Here is a 15,755-nt window from a genome sequence, read left to right as displayed (position 1 = left end):
TGGAGATAAGACAAAGAGGTTGGGGAATGGTGTGCTTAGATTTGATGCTTTATGAAAGAAGATAGTATTGTAGGTGTGTTGATATTCCCCTCTTTGTGAGTCCCCTCGGTGGAAAGTGTCCGCAACCGAGGAGATCAAGGGCTCTTCTATCTCAAGCACTTACCAAGTCTTGGTGAGAGGTCAGCGATCCAGTGAGACGTTCGTGCCCGTTCCCTGATGCGCTCATGGATGGTCCTCTGGCTGTGAAGGCATTTGGAATTCTTGCGGCAAGAAACCCTGTTGCATCAACTGTCAAAGACCCCTGTGGATCTACGCGTTGACACGTCTCATCGATGTACGACGAGTGTCTGTGCTCATCTGACGCCCTGGCGGGGTTCGACTCGTTGTCAGGAGTAACACGGGCCGCTTGTGCTTCAGCCTTAGTTACTGTAGCAGCAAGACCGGTCTCTGTGTTGGACACAAGCCTGGATTCCATAGCCAGCGATAATCCACTTTCTTCCCCTGGGGCTGCTCTATCAGCACCAACCATCGCAGGCCCGGACCGGTCCCGCGTGGTGGTGGTTAAGATCGGCTCTGCTTCTGGCCAAGGCTGCCAGGCCACACTCCAAGGAGCCTTCAAAACAATGGAACAACGCAAGACAAGCTCAGTAACCCCTGAAACATCACATACACCTGAAACATTCACAACACCAAACCAAGCAACTGCTGATCACTAATGGCCAAACACACACACATGCACACACATTATGGGCACACACACACACGTCATGCGCACACAAATACACATGTAATGCGCACACACAAAAACAGACACACACATACCTGTCACACACACACACACACACACACACATACAAAGAAACAATCCAGAGTGAAGCTTTAAGTACCGGCTCGTCTTGGAGTGGTTGAGTTCCAGGAACATCCTCAGCGTCTCCAAGGCATCGGGCTGCATCTGTCTCCATATCCTTTAGTTGAATAAAGCTCTCTTCGGGGTCCTAATAAATGGCATTTTTATAAAGTGTTATTATGAGCCTTTTATGTGTGTGTGTGTGTGTGTGTGTGTGTGTGTGTGTGTGTGTGTGTGTGATTGAGTGAGTGTGTGCGTGTCTCTATAAGGGTGAAACAGCTGGTTTTTTTTTTTGGGGTTTTTTTCTGTCTGCTTTGTACAGACTTCTGTACTACATACTACATACTCCATAAACATTGCACCATTCATACCAAGATAAAGCAATGAATAGCATCAACACCCATGCATTCCATTCAATACTTGAGAATAAGACAGAAGTAAAACCTCGCATTCTTCCTAGTTCAAAACCTTTAAAATCGATGTAATATGTCAGCAGGTCCTGGTGTGAAGGTGTGGACCTTTACCTCTGGGAGACTGCATGTCATGGTCTCAGAGGAAGACGAGTGCTGCTCCACGCCCTCATCCTCCTCTTCCTCAGAGCTGAGCGCCTCAACAGGGTCCTGATGCCAGCGATAGAGTTGGTTAGGATGGGTGTTAGCATTGTCTGCTGATAAGAACCAGTTCAGTCAAGGTACTACATGCCGTCCTTTTAAGGAGTTGTTTTTCTTGATAAATATAACTCAAACCTGTCAGTTATTATGAACAGGAACTGTAGTTATTGTGCATTTACGTGGTCATTAACCCTCAAAACATTTGCCAGGCCAACTGAGATAATGATGTAATGATGTATTTTTGGTTGCTATGCACACAAGACAAACATTTCACCAGGCAGACGTCAATCCCAGCTAAGAGTTGGCAAAGGATCAAGGTCACCACGTCTTTATCTTATACAAACACAATTATCAACGAAACATATTCAAATAGTACAATTATTAGGTTATCAAGAATGTATTAAGTTCTCTGTTTTTACCATCCAGTTAAAACAATTATGATAAGAGAATCCTCCACAATATATGTATTGAGAGTGAGTTTTCACAACAAAGTTAAACTAGAATAAAAGTTCACAATGTGAGAAAAAAGTGGCTCTATCAAGTGGCTAATGACATAGCCTCAATAACAACTGCAAGTGGTCTATAGACGATGTGCAATACGTTGTTGTTTATAACATCAAAACATACGTCTATGGGATTCATTCAGTCTGCATGTATTGGACTGGATTCTGCTGTAGCGGCACACAGTGGTGATCATACCTGACGGTGGACCCCCTGCAGTGCACCCTGCTCCTGGGTCCACCCCTGCAGCTCCTGGAGGGACTGCAGCACCAGCTCTGCTCTGGGGAAGACCGTGAGCGTGTCCAGCGCCCCTGCTGGGAGCTCCAGCTCGCCCTTGCACTGCTCAATCTCCTCCAAGGTCCTCTGCATGGACTGTAGGTTGTCCAGGATCACCTTGAGATGAGAGATGAGCGATGAGGCATATAAGTGTACGTATAAGGCCTTTATAGTTCTGAAGATTTGACGGCTTTCCCCGTTCTTCTCTTTTTAGTGGAAGTTCAACCACTGAGATGTATTGTATAAAGGATACACTAACGTTGATAGGGTGGGAGTAATATTGACAACAATTTCTTTAGGGATTGAGAAAGCTGAATATCAACCATAAGGTGTTATGCACATGGATGAAAACATGATCATATGTCATTCCCCCTAATGAAAACAGATCACGTTGCAGGGTAAATGAGGGAACCAAACGGGGTGCCTCACCTGTCGGCTTTCGAGGCCCTCTGCCTCTGAGATGTTGCTGCTGCTCATGGAGGTTAAAATGGATCTGATCTTCGCCGCATTCTTTTCCATAGTCTTCACCTCTAATTCCATGGCATCAATTTCCTGGACAATAAATAAGTGTATTTGTTATTTTTCCTAAATAGAAACAATTTATAGTTAACAATAATCTGTATTCACGCTCACATACGATGCTTTAAGCACAGCACAGCATAAACACAAACAAGTTTGAGGGTCCTGGTCATACTTCTCTATAAGGGTACATTAATTAACCATTAATGAACGTTAGTTAATGCAGTAATAAGCATTATTATACAGCATTGGCATAGGGGTTAGGGGTAGTAGGCATGGGACCTTAGCCTATCAAATGTATTTATCTGACATAAAGACCATTACCTTAGTTAACATGAAGTTAATTCTAATTAGTTAACAGTTAACTAACGTGTCGTTCTTCTTTGGGCTGTGTTAACGCAGGGCTCTTACTGTGGCAATGTGCTGGAGCTGCTCCATGGGCTGGTACACGTTGTGCTGCATGCCCTCCACCTGGCGCTCAGTCCAGGCCAGCCTCTGCTCCAGCCCTCTGGTGTCCCAGACCGCAGACATCACCTGGAACAGCAGCCCCAAGCTCCCAAGGGTGCCTCTGGTCCTCTCCGAGTCCTCAAGGACCAGCTAGGATAGCGTCGCACAAACCAACCGTATACATGTATGCATTGCAAGCATTTATTGTGGGCGGTTTTATTATTATTTATTTTTTTCAGCATCACAATTTTCTTTAACCAACTCCATTGCAATCTCAGGTCATTTCAGACCATTCTAGTCTACTCTTTGAAGCCCTCCTGACCCGACCCATGACGACTGGAGACAGACCTGGAGGGATTTGGCATGGCTGTGGAGGCTCCTGGCTGTAGAGTAGGTACAGGGAGCACTGATCCACGACTGAGCGTCCCCGAGCCAACAGGTGGCGCTGTGCAGGATGTCCTCAAACTCCTGAAGAAAGGCCGGAATCTGGAGCAATCATAAGAGGAAAAATTATTATAATAAACTATCAATTGATTGTATTTCATCTGACTGTCATCTAAGCATTATTATCTACTGCATTTTTGGATGACAAAATGAAATCATTACTCATTGTGTCTTAAGTGAAGAAACACATTTATTTTTCCAATTGAACTTTAACCAATTTTCAGAAAATGGGACAGAACGAAAAAAAATAATCAAACCCCAACCCTTTAAACGTTCCTTTGCATGCAATTCATGATCACAGAGGAAGACTACGAGAGAGACGTAATTAGTGCTTTTTTGGTTTGCACATCATGTATCTCATGGAAAAGACGTGCACAATGAAGGTTAACTTAAATTAACCCAAAAATACATGCTCTTACTTGCTCTTTAACAAATCACACTTTGCATTAATAGTCTAAAATCTGGGCGATAGTGGCATTTCACTATCTTTCACTTTAGTTTCCATCAATCCAGTTGCTGGAGGCGAGGAATCAGTAATTGCGTAATTGGCTTACAGCAAACGCAACTTTTCCCAGGACAAACATCTTGTCCTGGGAACCAATGTTCTTCGAAAAAGTGGCGATAAAGTTTTCAAATCCAACCCTTGTACACTAGCCACTTTAGACATCCACTTATTCAAATTCCATTCATCCATTTACACAAAGAAGTATCCTTTTGACAAATATCTCCTTAAAAAAAACAGGAAACATGGCATAACTCGTATTGAAATAACATTTTAGGAGGGCGTGATCCGTGATCAGAGAGGGAGAGGCTGGGCTGTGGCTCATCGTGTAGAGCGCGCACCATACACGCTCAGTCCTGAACGCAGCGACCCGGGTTTGAATCCTGCCCGTGGTCCTTTGCTGCATGTCCTCCCCTCTATCTCCCATGCCGTCCTATCTATCCCACTCTATAATAAAGCATAAAAATGCAACAAAAAAAAGCGTAAAAAGAAAAGGAGGTCGAGACTTATGTGAGGGGGCGTGTCCTGACCCGGGCCAGGAAGGCGGTGCGCTGCTCGGCCAGCTGGGCCGTGTCCTGGTAGAGCTGCAGGGGCCCGCTGAGCCGGTCCATGAGGAAGTGGCCCTGCTGGGGCTGCTCCTCTGCCAGGTCCTGGGCCTCGCTCTCCAGGACCCCCAGCCGGCTGTGCCACGTGTCCAGCTCGTCCCACACGTGCTGCGGGGGGGTAAGACACACAGAGCACAAAGAAACACTTCATTATGCTGATGTGGGGTCGAGGTGCGTTCACACCACGCCTGAGAAGGATATTCTACTTGTTTGAAAAGTCTGTGGTTGGTACGAGCCGCCTCGTGATTCCAGCTATTTCGTGATGCCGGCTTGACTGGCAAAAAATCGTCTTTGTATTGAATTTGTATGTATTCGCGATGTGCTTTTGGTGTGAAGGCAGCATTAGGGATAGGAGGAGGCCTTTCAGTGGGATTTCCTTACCAAAAGGTCAAAATTATACGCATCATATTTTCTTATGGGCTCTTTGTGACGTTATGTATACAAAATATGAAGACAGACAGATAAGAGAGAGGCAATGACACGCATTTAGCATAGGACCAAGGGTAAGGATTGAACCTGCGGTCACTCAAGGGTGTACTGCCAGTGTGGTTATTCCATTGTATATATATTTAAACGCTTAATATATGTTTGTTTTCATAACCTAAGGATAGGACATAGCATTTCAATAGGTAATGTTGGTTTCCTGAAACAAACCAAGGAGAGATATGGCACAGAGGTCCAGCTAATTGATTTGCTGTTAAATAGTAGGGACTAGTCGAATAGGCTGCTGAAAGGCCCCCGATAGCATGTACTCACTTAGCGTATAAGGTTCAAACTGAGCCGTCTTTAAGTGCTTTGCAATAACATACTGTGGCACATACTGTGGAAGTGTCAATAGTAGCCCCCCTAAATGATTTGGTAAAGAGGGAAGCGCAAACACCCAAACACACACCTTGAGCTTGTCTTGAGCTTCGGGAAAGGAAGAACTTCTGGTGTCCAGCAGCGTCTTCAGCGCCTCCAGGGCCACGCTGACCTCCAGCGCACTGCTGCTCAGCTTATGGAACGGGTCGCTCCTCTCCAAGAGCTACGCCAGGGTTACCACACACACACACACACACACACACACAGACACAGACACACACACACACACACAGACACAGACACAGACACAGACACAGACACGCACACACACAGACACAGACACACACACACACACACACACAGACACACACACACACAGACACAGCCACAGACACAGACACAAACACGCACACACACAGACACAGACACAGACACAGACACAGACACGCACACGCAGACACAGACACAGACACACACACACACACACACACACACACACACACACACACACAGACACAGACATGCACACACACAGACACAGACACAGACACAGACGAGCACAGGCACACATACACACACACACACACACACACACACACACACACACACACATTCTTGTATAGGCAATAACAGCAGTACAATATTACTATATCCAATAAATATAGATATGCAGCACCACATATATAGAAATAACCCAAGCGAGTCAATACTGGAAAAACTCACACAAGCCTGTTCATTGAGTTTTGTTCCCAATCTAAATAAAGAGTTCATACATGCAAAATGACTTTCTGCTTTCTGCACTATGACAAGAGCAGAGCATGGCTTATACAGGCTCCAGATAGTCTCTCTAATGAAGGTCAATGATTCATTTTGTTGTTATTAATCATTAACATTAAATAATTGTTGTTTTGTTGTTGAAAATGTGTTAGGACAATCAAGGTTGGAGAGAGGCCAAATGTAAGACACACATTACAATTGGTGGGAGTGGAGGGGAGGTTGGCAGCTCTTTGAGTGCAGTGCAGTCGAATGGCGGGCCACCTTACCTTCTCCTCCGCTGTCCGAACGGCGTGCTGGGCTTCACCCAGCCGTCGGCCAATGTCTGTCGGCACCTCTGGGTACCTGCTGCCCAGCTCCTCACCAACCCTGCAGAGTTTAGCCCTCTGCAAAGCTAAGACCTGCCTGGCGTCCTGCCAATTGGAAAACATGGGTAGGATAGAGTTGGAGCTGTACAGACAAATATAAGTTTATGCCTAAAAACAAAAATAATTGCTGGGCAGTACTGTAATTAATTCTGCACAACAGGGGGAAAAACAGATCTAAAAGGGAAGTTGTGTGTCAAGTTGTGGGTCATTTGGGGGTTTTCATGTGAAAAAAAGCTTCTAAGCCATTAAGGTGCACTGAACATCGAAAGGGAAAAGTAAATGAGCAACCATTAACATTCTTGCCTACCAAAAAAACAGCAGTCAGTTAGACTATTACCAACTAAATTTGTTTTTGCCAAAATCGAAGTGGACCAAAGTGGGGTTGTTTCTTATGCTTTCTGCATAAATGAGACCCCACTATGGCCCCCATGTTACCTAAAATGGCCGACCAGCTAGGACTAGCACCCTAAGACCCGGGACACAGTGTAGGACCAGCACCTTTACGTGTCCCATCGCTCCCTGCTGCAGGTTGAAACAGGATTCCAGAGGGAGGAGCAGAGCCTCCACCCGTTCCTCCACCTCCCGTATCTCCTCCTGGGCTCGCCGCATCACCTGCTCTTCAGCGAGGGCTGCTCGCACCGCCAGCATGTTTTGTTCTGTCAAGCTGTGGGGAACACCAGTCGTACATGCTCTCGTCAAACGCAACACCCTAGCACAGCTGGGCCATATTGGCAAAACATAGATTCATCTCATTTTGGATCAATTACAATATTATGAACTGAGATCAACATTTTGATCCCTGATGTTACCAAGATACATATTGCGATATTGTTAATTGATATTTAGTTGATATTATTGTTGATATTTGCCAAGCTCTACTACCAAGCGTTAATACCATGTTGGCGTATCCTCTAAAGATGCACACAACATTTCCCAAAGGATTTCCTCACCTTCGCACACTCTCCTGGACCTTCTCCAGTTGTTGGCCCAAGGGCCCGGAGCTGCCTGCATCCTGTGGCCCAGAAAGGCTGAGGGCATGCTGTAGACGGTGCTCCAGGGAGGTTAAGGACTGCTGCTCCTGCTCCAAGACAGCCTGGTGCATCTTTGCCTGGGATAATGACTTGTTGGCGTCCCCCTGAGCGGCGGGGGCCACAGTGGAGGAGGAATCAGGAAGCTCTGCCTGATGACTCGCCAAGGAACTACAGCATTGCTCCATCTGGGGCAGATAGGTCAAAGAGATGTTTGTGATTTGACTTATTCAGAGTGACTCCTTTATGGTGCTCTCTCAAGAAAAATATTTGATGTTTCATGTTCAGGATAGCATAAGAAAGCAACCCTAACCCTAGATAGAACTGGTAGTTAAATAATGACATAATCATGCTGGCACATGGTTGTATAATATATCACATGTTCTATAATATCCAGAATTTTGGCTCTGTGTGTTGACTGAATGGTGAATATCTATCAACTCTTCATGGCGGGGAATAGCAAATCTTTTTTTTTCCTTCAATAATTCTAAGCAAATTACTTAAAAAGTTTTTTTTTTGCCTCAGAATGTACAGTATCTCTTGAAAACCAGTATAAAGCTCACGCTGGTGTTGATGTCCCCCCACTCGGCTCTCCTCTGCTCCGAGTGGGCCAGCAGGAGGCCCGCCCCACGGCACAGCAGTGCCCAGTGCCTCCAGAGGGCGCCCAGCTCCCCCTCCTCGCCCGCCCTGCAGCCCTGCATGAGACAGCCGGCCCGCGGGCCCTCTAGCTGCCCAGCCAGGCTGTGCAGCTCTCCCATCAGGGACTTCTCACATAGATACACAAGGTTAGAGTGAGTTAGTGTTGTGTGTGGCTGACTTTATTACCTAAATAGTAATACTATTAAATATAACTACAGTTGAAACTGCAGTTTAAAGGGATGATCTCGAAGATTTCCGTTTTATTCTCTTTGGCGACACCTATGGCGGTAAGCAGTTATTACCGGTGTTTTTTTGTCCAACTTTCCAGAGATCTATACAGTGTGACATCGGTCAGTTGGCAGTTGTTGAACTGGCCGGGTCAGCAGAGACCGCAAATAACAGCGGCTATACACGCAAGTTTTTTAAAGTGCACGTCTGTTGTGTTAGCTACGCCTACCCTCTCTGGCCAAACAGCCACTGCTGGGGGATTGAACACCTGTCACTAACAATGCCCCACATGTGAGTTTTCCAGGGAAAGTTGCCACTGCCACCAAGTTCCTAACATTCATAATACTGTAATAATGCAACAGCTTAATCTGTGGGCCATTGTGTTACCACATTCGGCTATAGATAGTTACTCAACAGACATTTCTTTACATGAAAATGTTCCGTTTTATTTCTTTAAATTGCTTTACTTAGTCCGTTCAAGGCTCAGGTGCGTTGTGTTTTACAATAAAAGTGTCAATACATTTACCTTTTCACGCTTACAGTCTCAACAACTAAACGTATTTCTAAAGGTTGTGCTCAGCCCATAATCCTCCTTTGGACTCGAGTAACAGGAGAGATTTTCAGTGAAACCAAAGATGTTGTGGAGAAAATCGGCCTACCTTAGCTCTGTTTCGCTGGGCATCACACTGGACGTAGGAGGTCACTCGCTCTGAGGAACACTCAGACAGACTGGCCTCAAAGCTGGACAGAAGCTGTCGTAATTGTTTGTGACACATCCAGTGACTCTGTTGTGTTCTTGCACACCTACATGGTGAAACGGATTGTCATGAAGAAAGAAACCATTTTCTTTTCCAAGTGTAAATTGTGAGAAAAAAAAAAACAGTATTGATTTGTGTTATTTGTGATGAAGTCTACCTCTCCAGGGCCTCCAGTCTGAGCTGCGCTTGTGCCTCAAGTATTGCTCTGCCCACCAACAGGTGGCTCAGAACCCCAATGTGGAGCTGCTCCGTCTTCTGGCTGGAGAGACAGGGCTGTTGGGGGACCAGTTCCACTAGATGGCTGATGTGAGCCTGCAGGACATCCTTGAGTGAGGCGAGAGCCTCCTGGGTCTCTCTTTGTTCCTCGGCACAGGCCAAAAACCCACCAGGCGCTGACAAGAAGGTAGCTTCGGCGTTGTGGAGGAAGGATATGGCCCCCTGAGCAGCCCAGTGGTAGTCCTTAAGGGCCTCTCGAGCATGGGCCAAGTCATCCTGTTTGATACAGGTTCAGTCATTTCATCATGTTGAATACACGTTGTTGAAATGCTCAAATATATTGACATAATGTAAAGAAATATATATCTATATATATCAAATATAGTGTGGCTTACCATCTGTGAATGGCAGTCATGCAAACATGCATCTGTTAGGGATTTCAGTTCTTCAAGGGTCCTGAGATTACACTTTTCTTTCTGCCCCAAAGCTTCCACCACCCGCATCCAAGACTCCAGGTTTCTCAGAATAACCCAAAACCTTTGTAATGCAGTATCAATGGCCTTCTCCTCTGGATTCACTAGTCCAACCTCCAATAGCTCCTGTTTGGTTCTTCGGACATGGTCTGTTATATTGGGAAGCTCTGTGCAGAGACGGAGATCTTCCAGAAGCTTACCCTCCAAGTTATAGATGTTCTTTGTCACAGCGTGCTCCCAGGCCACCAGGGATTCCACTGTGTGCTGAATCCTCTGCCTCTCTGATTGGAGCTCTGAAGCGTTCAGGTTTTGAGCTATGACTTCCAATTGGTCAGCCGCTTCTTGGCACTGTGTCTTCACTAGGGGAAGTTCAACTAAAAGAGTTTGGCAAAGTCTGAATCTTTCACCCAAGCTTGCAGCTTGTGTGAATGAACACTGGATTTGACCTTCAGCAATGTGCCGGGATTTGTCCATTTCTTTCAGGAGGTGAAAATACTTGTCCTGCTCCATGGCATGGACAGTTAGAGTTTTACATCTGTCTTGAAGCTCACCAATGTCACACAACATTGAGCTTCGCTTCGCCTCGTGGCAGTGCTGAAGTTCCTGCACTTGGAACTGATGCTCCATGAGCATATGTGTCATCCGCTTAGCTGCAGAGATGGCTTCTGTCGTCAAAGGGAAGCTTTGGCCATCAAGATCTGCAGATATCTTCTTTAGGCTAGCTTGAATGCTTGCTAGTTCCTCATTAGAAGAGGTACGCTCGTGAATAAGCTCTTTTAACTCCCAGCTACTTATACGCTCATGAGCCACCAGTCCATCCAATTCTGTCCAGAGTCCTGAGAGCCTGTTAATAAGATATCTGGCCTCAGCAGGATTCAACTCTATGGCAGTTTTCCTACAGTTCTCTATCAAAATGGCTACCTTGGCCATTTGTGTTTCAATCTTGTCTGTTGCCAATTTGTGAACACATAGCTGTCTCTCTAACTCTACCATTTCAACTTTTGAAGCATTCTCAATATGAATGCGAGGGTTTTTGGAGATGTGTTTGTCTGCTTGCCAGGTGTCCAGGCTAGTAAGCTTGTGGAATAGATCCTCTCTTTCCTGCAGGCTTCTCTCTGCATGCTCCAGGAAATGAGCTGAGCGTTCATCAAAGGCTTCATATAGATCTTCTACCATCTTTACTGAGTTCAAAACATCAGAGTTATTTTTATCAATACCAATGGCCAAATACTTAAATTGAAATTGCTTGGATAAAGTTTTGGATCGCAGTTTTTGCATTTCCGCCATTTGGATTTGGGCCTCTTCAGGGAAAAGGGGTAAAGTTTGCCCCATTGCAACTTGGTTTTCTGCGTGTTTGGCAGATGTAGCCATGTCCTCCAACAGCATGAGGTCTTTAGGTAATGGAGTCCCACCTATACCAGGTTTGAGATCCTCAAGCTGCCTCTTTGTGACATTCAGTGAGCATCGCAACTCCTGTAGAACACACCCCATCTCCTCCTTCTCCTTCCGACCCAAAGAAAATTGGCATAAGGTATCTAACTGTGATTGAATATGGAGATAATGCTGATTGTGTATATTTAGGTCGGCCTTCAGGCAGGTCCGTTGTAGAATTAGGCTGCATGGGCTGCCATGGCTTTCCTCTGAGGATTGCAGGCCAGTGCAAGTCTTCTGGAGAGTTGTTACCCTGCCCTGCAGATGCTGGGCCATTTTCAAAAGATGAGACGACTGAGAAAAGGATGCGGAGGCATGCCTGAGAGCTCTTTTAAAAGTGCCTTCCAGAAGTCTCCATTCTTCCTGGAGATACCCGAGTTGGGCAAGAAGAACACCTGAACTGTCAGCCTCCCTCAAATGGGGTGAAAGTTCACTACTTGAATGGAGCAGCTCCCTAATCATGTCTTTCTTCTGCTCCATCGTTTGCAAAAGAGCACTGATCTTTTCGGCTTGGACGGAGCTGCTACCTAAAACATCTCTGAAAACAGAAACAACAAACACTAAAGGGAATGAACGTACATCCGGATGAGAATATAACAACAGGACGATTCTGGCAGTAAACACAACAACAATGCTACTTACAAGCTCAGCTTTGCCATTTCCCCAGTGAGTCTCTTTAGGAACGACCTGATGTTTTCCATCTGCTTGTGATACAGGTTGACCTGTTCCAGTTGTGTTGCCTTGACCTGCACTGTGGCAGCTGCGTCCAGCAGAGCCAAGCTCCATTGCTCCTCCGCGGTCCCCAAGGACTCCGGGTCTTGGCTCGTCCTGCATGTGCTAGCACGCTTCATGTCCGCCACTTGGTCCTGCACACGGCGCCTATATTCCTGTAAGCGAGATTCACCACATCAGAGTAGGTATGTAAGCGCAGTACTGCGACCAACAAATCGACAGGGAGCTTTGCTTTATGTCATTATGATCATGATTCAAATATGTGTTTGCTTGCTTTCCTACCCGATGCCGATCACTATCAACGTACAAACCATGTAAACATCGAACTAACTAAGTATGTATTACATTATTTAGGTAGTCATTAAGAAGACTTTTATCAATTAAACAGACCGTAAATAAATCTACGGATATTTAAAAGTTAGGTCTAAAAAACCCTCCCAACCAGTTCCTGAGTGGCAGGCCCCCAGGCGGACCCTCTCAAATAGATGTAAATTAACATACAGATAAATCCTTATTATCTATATGTCACCATTCATTGATAAACATGAGTGCATAATATGCAACCTTTGCCTCCTCCAGTTGTTTGAGCATGGCCGGTACATTGAGATCGGCTGGCTGGTACCGGCATCCCAGAGCCCTGGAAATGGTCCGCGTCAAATGGATGTCTGATTCTCCAGAACACGACTTCAGGCAAGTTAAATCCATGTGTGGTGTCCTCTATAACAACGTGAAAACAGAACAATAACAGTACTTGTCTGAAAAAAACAACAACAGCAACAATAATGACAACAATAATTATGACGACAATAATAGAAATGACAATAATTATGGTGAGGATGAACAAGATTCATGAAAGATAAGATCTGTCTCTCTAAAGGTTTAATTTACAAAGTGTTTATTTTATGACCAAAGCAATCCCCCGGGCCCTTAAAATTAGCCCGCAGGAAATCCCTGTGCTATCCTAAAGTACATAGAAAACCTTCCTTTCCCGTGAACTTTCTGAGAATGCTTATCTTCAAACGGATCGTATCTGTTCTGCAGGGACACTGTGTTTTCTAAAGCCATTTATGGACACACTTGTAGACCGTATTTACAAACATTATGCAAGGGAAGAAAATCAAGGCCCGATTTTGCAGACAGGATTTTTATTTACATACTGTGCTGGACACAGTACCCCACAGATGGTGGAGGTTTGTTTCCAAGTCCAGACACCTAAAGCATAACTTTACATTCAATACGAAACTGGGTTGGCCTTCATCAGGGGGGTCAGCTCACTGGCACATTTACGAGGCCATTTATTTGGCCAACATTTATTTGTTGGCTTCATTCCGTGAGCCTTTTCAGACAGTCTAACAACACTTACTGATGATTGTATTGTTTTGACTCTCCCTATAAGTAGAAGAGAGAGTTTAGCAAGGTAGCCATCCAGTTTTCATGCCCCTAATAATCGACTGGGCTACAAAACAGACAATGGTCAAAGCTCTGATTGTAAGTGAGACAGGTCAACATAACTTTCTGGTCTTGTAGCTCTTGTTTCTTCTCTGCCAGATTCAATGATTTGATTTGTAAAATAATGCTTTCTTCTGTGGTGTTCTGAGGTCTCACTCTTGCTAAAGAGATGTGACAACTCAATGAGACCAACCTGTTTAATAATGGTTCAAAAGCAACATTTTGTATATACAAATACAATGTTATGCCACTAATGACTGAACTCTCTCTAAATGAGCCCTCCCTATTCACGTTACATTCTGTCTTTCACAAAGTGACGCGACTAACTTGTTACAACAGGCTGGCCCACAAAGCAACGTATTGTATTTCCCTGATGTCGAAATTTCGAAACTTGAATGGTATCTAGATCGATATATCCTAAAGAGACAGCATAACAGCATGAAAGCATCAATCCAAAACTCACGTTGATAATGTGGCTCCGTTCCACCATCCCCTGGATGTCTGACAGGACGTCCTGCATGGTGAACAGGTGCATGGGGGACTCTGGTCCCGCTGTCCCTTCTCGCAGCGGCTCGTCCCCTCCAGAGGAACAGGGCAGGCTGCTTCGAGCAGCGTCCATCAGTCCCTGAATGATCAGAGAGAGCGTACAGTGCAATGGAGGGCAGAGTCACGTTTGGGCGCTCTGCTTTCCCATGTTGTTTGGCTGAAGATAACAACAGGGCTTCCTGTTGTAGCGCACTAATCACGAGTCGCTGGTGTCTGACGCTCAGCGAGTCAGGGCAGCTCTTATCAGAGGAATGTGTGTACACCCTGAGGGAAAAGGGACCAGTTTTAAAACGCTCTCACGTTCGTTAGGGAACCGCTGCTCTGCTGTGAATCCTGTTTTCATACACAAACAGGGGCGTTCCCTCTCGGGTTGTACACAACTTAGGTGGCCGGGAAGCACTGATGTTGCTTCTGGGGTGTTCAAAACCTTCTGAGCCCATGAAAGCACTGCATGTGCTTTAAGAGAAAGATGGACTGGCAAGGTGACACATGTTGTAAGTGGTAGTTTTTCAGATATGATGCAGTTTCAGTCAATGTCAACTTGACTGAAACTATTCTTGAACTGCTAAAGTATTCCCAGCTGAAAAAAATATATACATACCATGGAAAGGAAAGATTTGAAATGTTTAGTGGGGCGGTGTTTAAATGTCAGAAAACGACAAAGTAAAGTGGAGCAGACTTTGTCCTGCCCAATACATAAAAAAGTAAAAAAGCAGTTTTTTTTTTTCAGAATTTCAGTGAAATGAATGTCAGGTAATAGAAACGTTCATGCCTTTTAAATGTTGAGCTTTAACACTCCAATCAATCAAATGTTTAATTTTGTTCCCTTGAGAAAACCATACGTCCTTGGAGTGACTATGGGGGGAACAGGGTCAATAACATGTTTTATAGAGGATGGGGGTATATGATAGGTGCAGTGGTCTTCACTTCAATTAAACATGTATCAGGTGAGGAAAGACAGGAGGGGTCCGATGTATGAAAGGTTTTAGTCCAGAAAAGTTCAACAACACGAGAGAGAGGAACACATTAAAGGAAGTCATAAACAGTGAGAGGTATGTACCTGTCCTGAAGTTCTCTCTTTAAGGCTGATCCTGTGTGCTGAGGAAGACCACCCATATGAGCTTCAAGCCCTGCAGAGCACACCATGTGAGAGTGGCGCGTGTTCGGCGCAGGGGTTTCCATCGGGGCGGTCAGATTCTGTATCGCAGTACTCGGTGATGGGTATCATGAGGTGGACGCTGTCCGGGTCAGGGTGGTGGTGGTGGTGGGTTTGGTTTGATTGCAGCTTTGTTCGTCTTTGGACTGTGGCTGTGGCCAGTCAGGTTGTCTGGTCACTGCGGCAACTGTGTGAAGCATCCTTGAATGACCTCGGTTGAGTTTAAATGTCATTTACTGATTCTGCAACTCTTTTAAAACAGGTGACGGTCCTGAGGAAAAAAATTGAATAATCCTGTGATAAATGTCTAATAAATGTGTTTGAGTGAGTGGGTGTGGGTGTGAGTGTGAGAGGGATTTGTGTGTGTGTGTGTGTGTGTGTGTGTGTGTGTGTGTGCGTGTGCG

General features: G+C 45.3%; 1 protein-coding gene across 5 annotated transcripts in view; it reads right to left on the bottom strand.

Moving 5' to 3' along the window:
* Positions 1-15,755, bottom strand: part of syne2a (spectrin repeat containing, nuclear envelope 2a) — a 62,004-nt gene that overhangs the window by 43,153 nt on the left and 3,096 nt on the right. For 4 of the 5 annotated variants that reach the window (XM_079753738.1, XM_079753741.1, XM_079753740.1 and 1 more), the window contains 20 exons: positions 15,256-15,622; positions 14,113-14,274; positions 12,765-12,917; positions 12,111-12,355; positions 9,960-12,006; positions 9,506-9,840; positions 9,250-9,394; positions 8,287-8,487; positions 7,646-7,911; positions 7,194-7,359; positions 6,597-6,740; positions 5,645-5,776; positions 4,678-4,860; positions 3,550-3,687; positions 3,166-3,351; positions 2,665-2,787; positions 2,158-2,352; positions 1,372-1,467; positions 888-995; positions 164-613 (listed from right to left, as the gene is read on the bottom strand). In XM_079753738.1, the coding sequence (XP_079609864.1) occupies positions 164-613; positions 888-995; positions 1,372-1,467; positions 2,158-2,352; positions 2,665-2,787; positions 3,166-3,351; positions 3,550-3,687; positions 4,678-4,860; positions 5,645-5,776; positions 6,597-6,740; positions 7,194-7,359; positions 7,646-7,911; positions 8,287-8,487; positions 9,250-9,394; positions 9,506-9,840; positions 9,960-12,006; positions 12,111-12,355; positions 12,765-12,917; positions 14,113-14,268 (5,469 nt within the window). In that variant the 5' untranslated portion in view covers positions 14,269-14,274; positions 15,256-15,622. Of the gene's footprint in view, positions 1-163; positions 614-887; positions 996-1,371; positions 1,468-2,157; positions 2,353-2,664; positions 2,788-3,165; positions 3,352-3,549; positions 3,688-4,677; positions 4,861-5,644; positions 5,777-6,596; positions 6,741-7,193; positions 7,360-7,645; positions 7,912-8,286; positions 8,488-9,249; positions 9,395-9,505; positions 9,841-9,959; positions 12,029-12,110; positions 12,356-12,764; positions 12,918-14,112; positions 14,275-15,255; positions 15,623-15,755 lie in introns of those variants that run through there. The other variant, XM_079753742.1, reaches the window with a different exon arrangement.

This window comes from Pollachius pollachius (genome assembly GCF_949987615.1).
Source record: "Pollachius pollachius genome assembly, chromosome: 16".
Classification (NCBI taxonomy): Eukaryota; Metazoa; Chordata; class Actinopteri; order Gadiformes; family Gadidae; genus Pollachius; species Pollachius pollachius.
The sequence above is the reverse complement of the archived record's forward strand: the minus strand, read 5'-3'. Positions and strand labels throughout refer to the sequence as shown.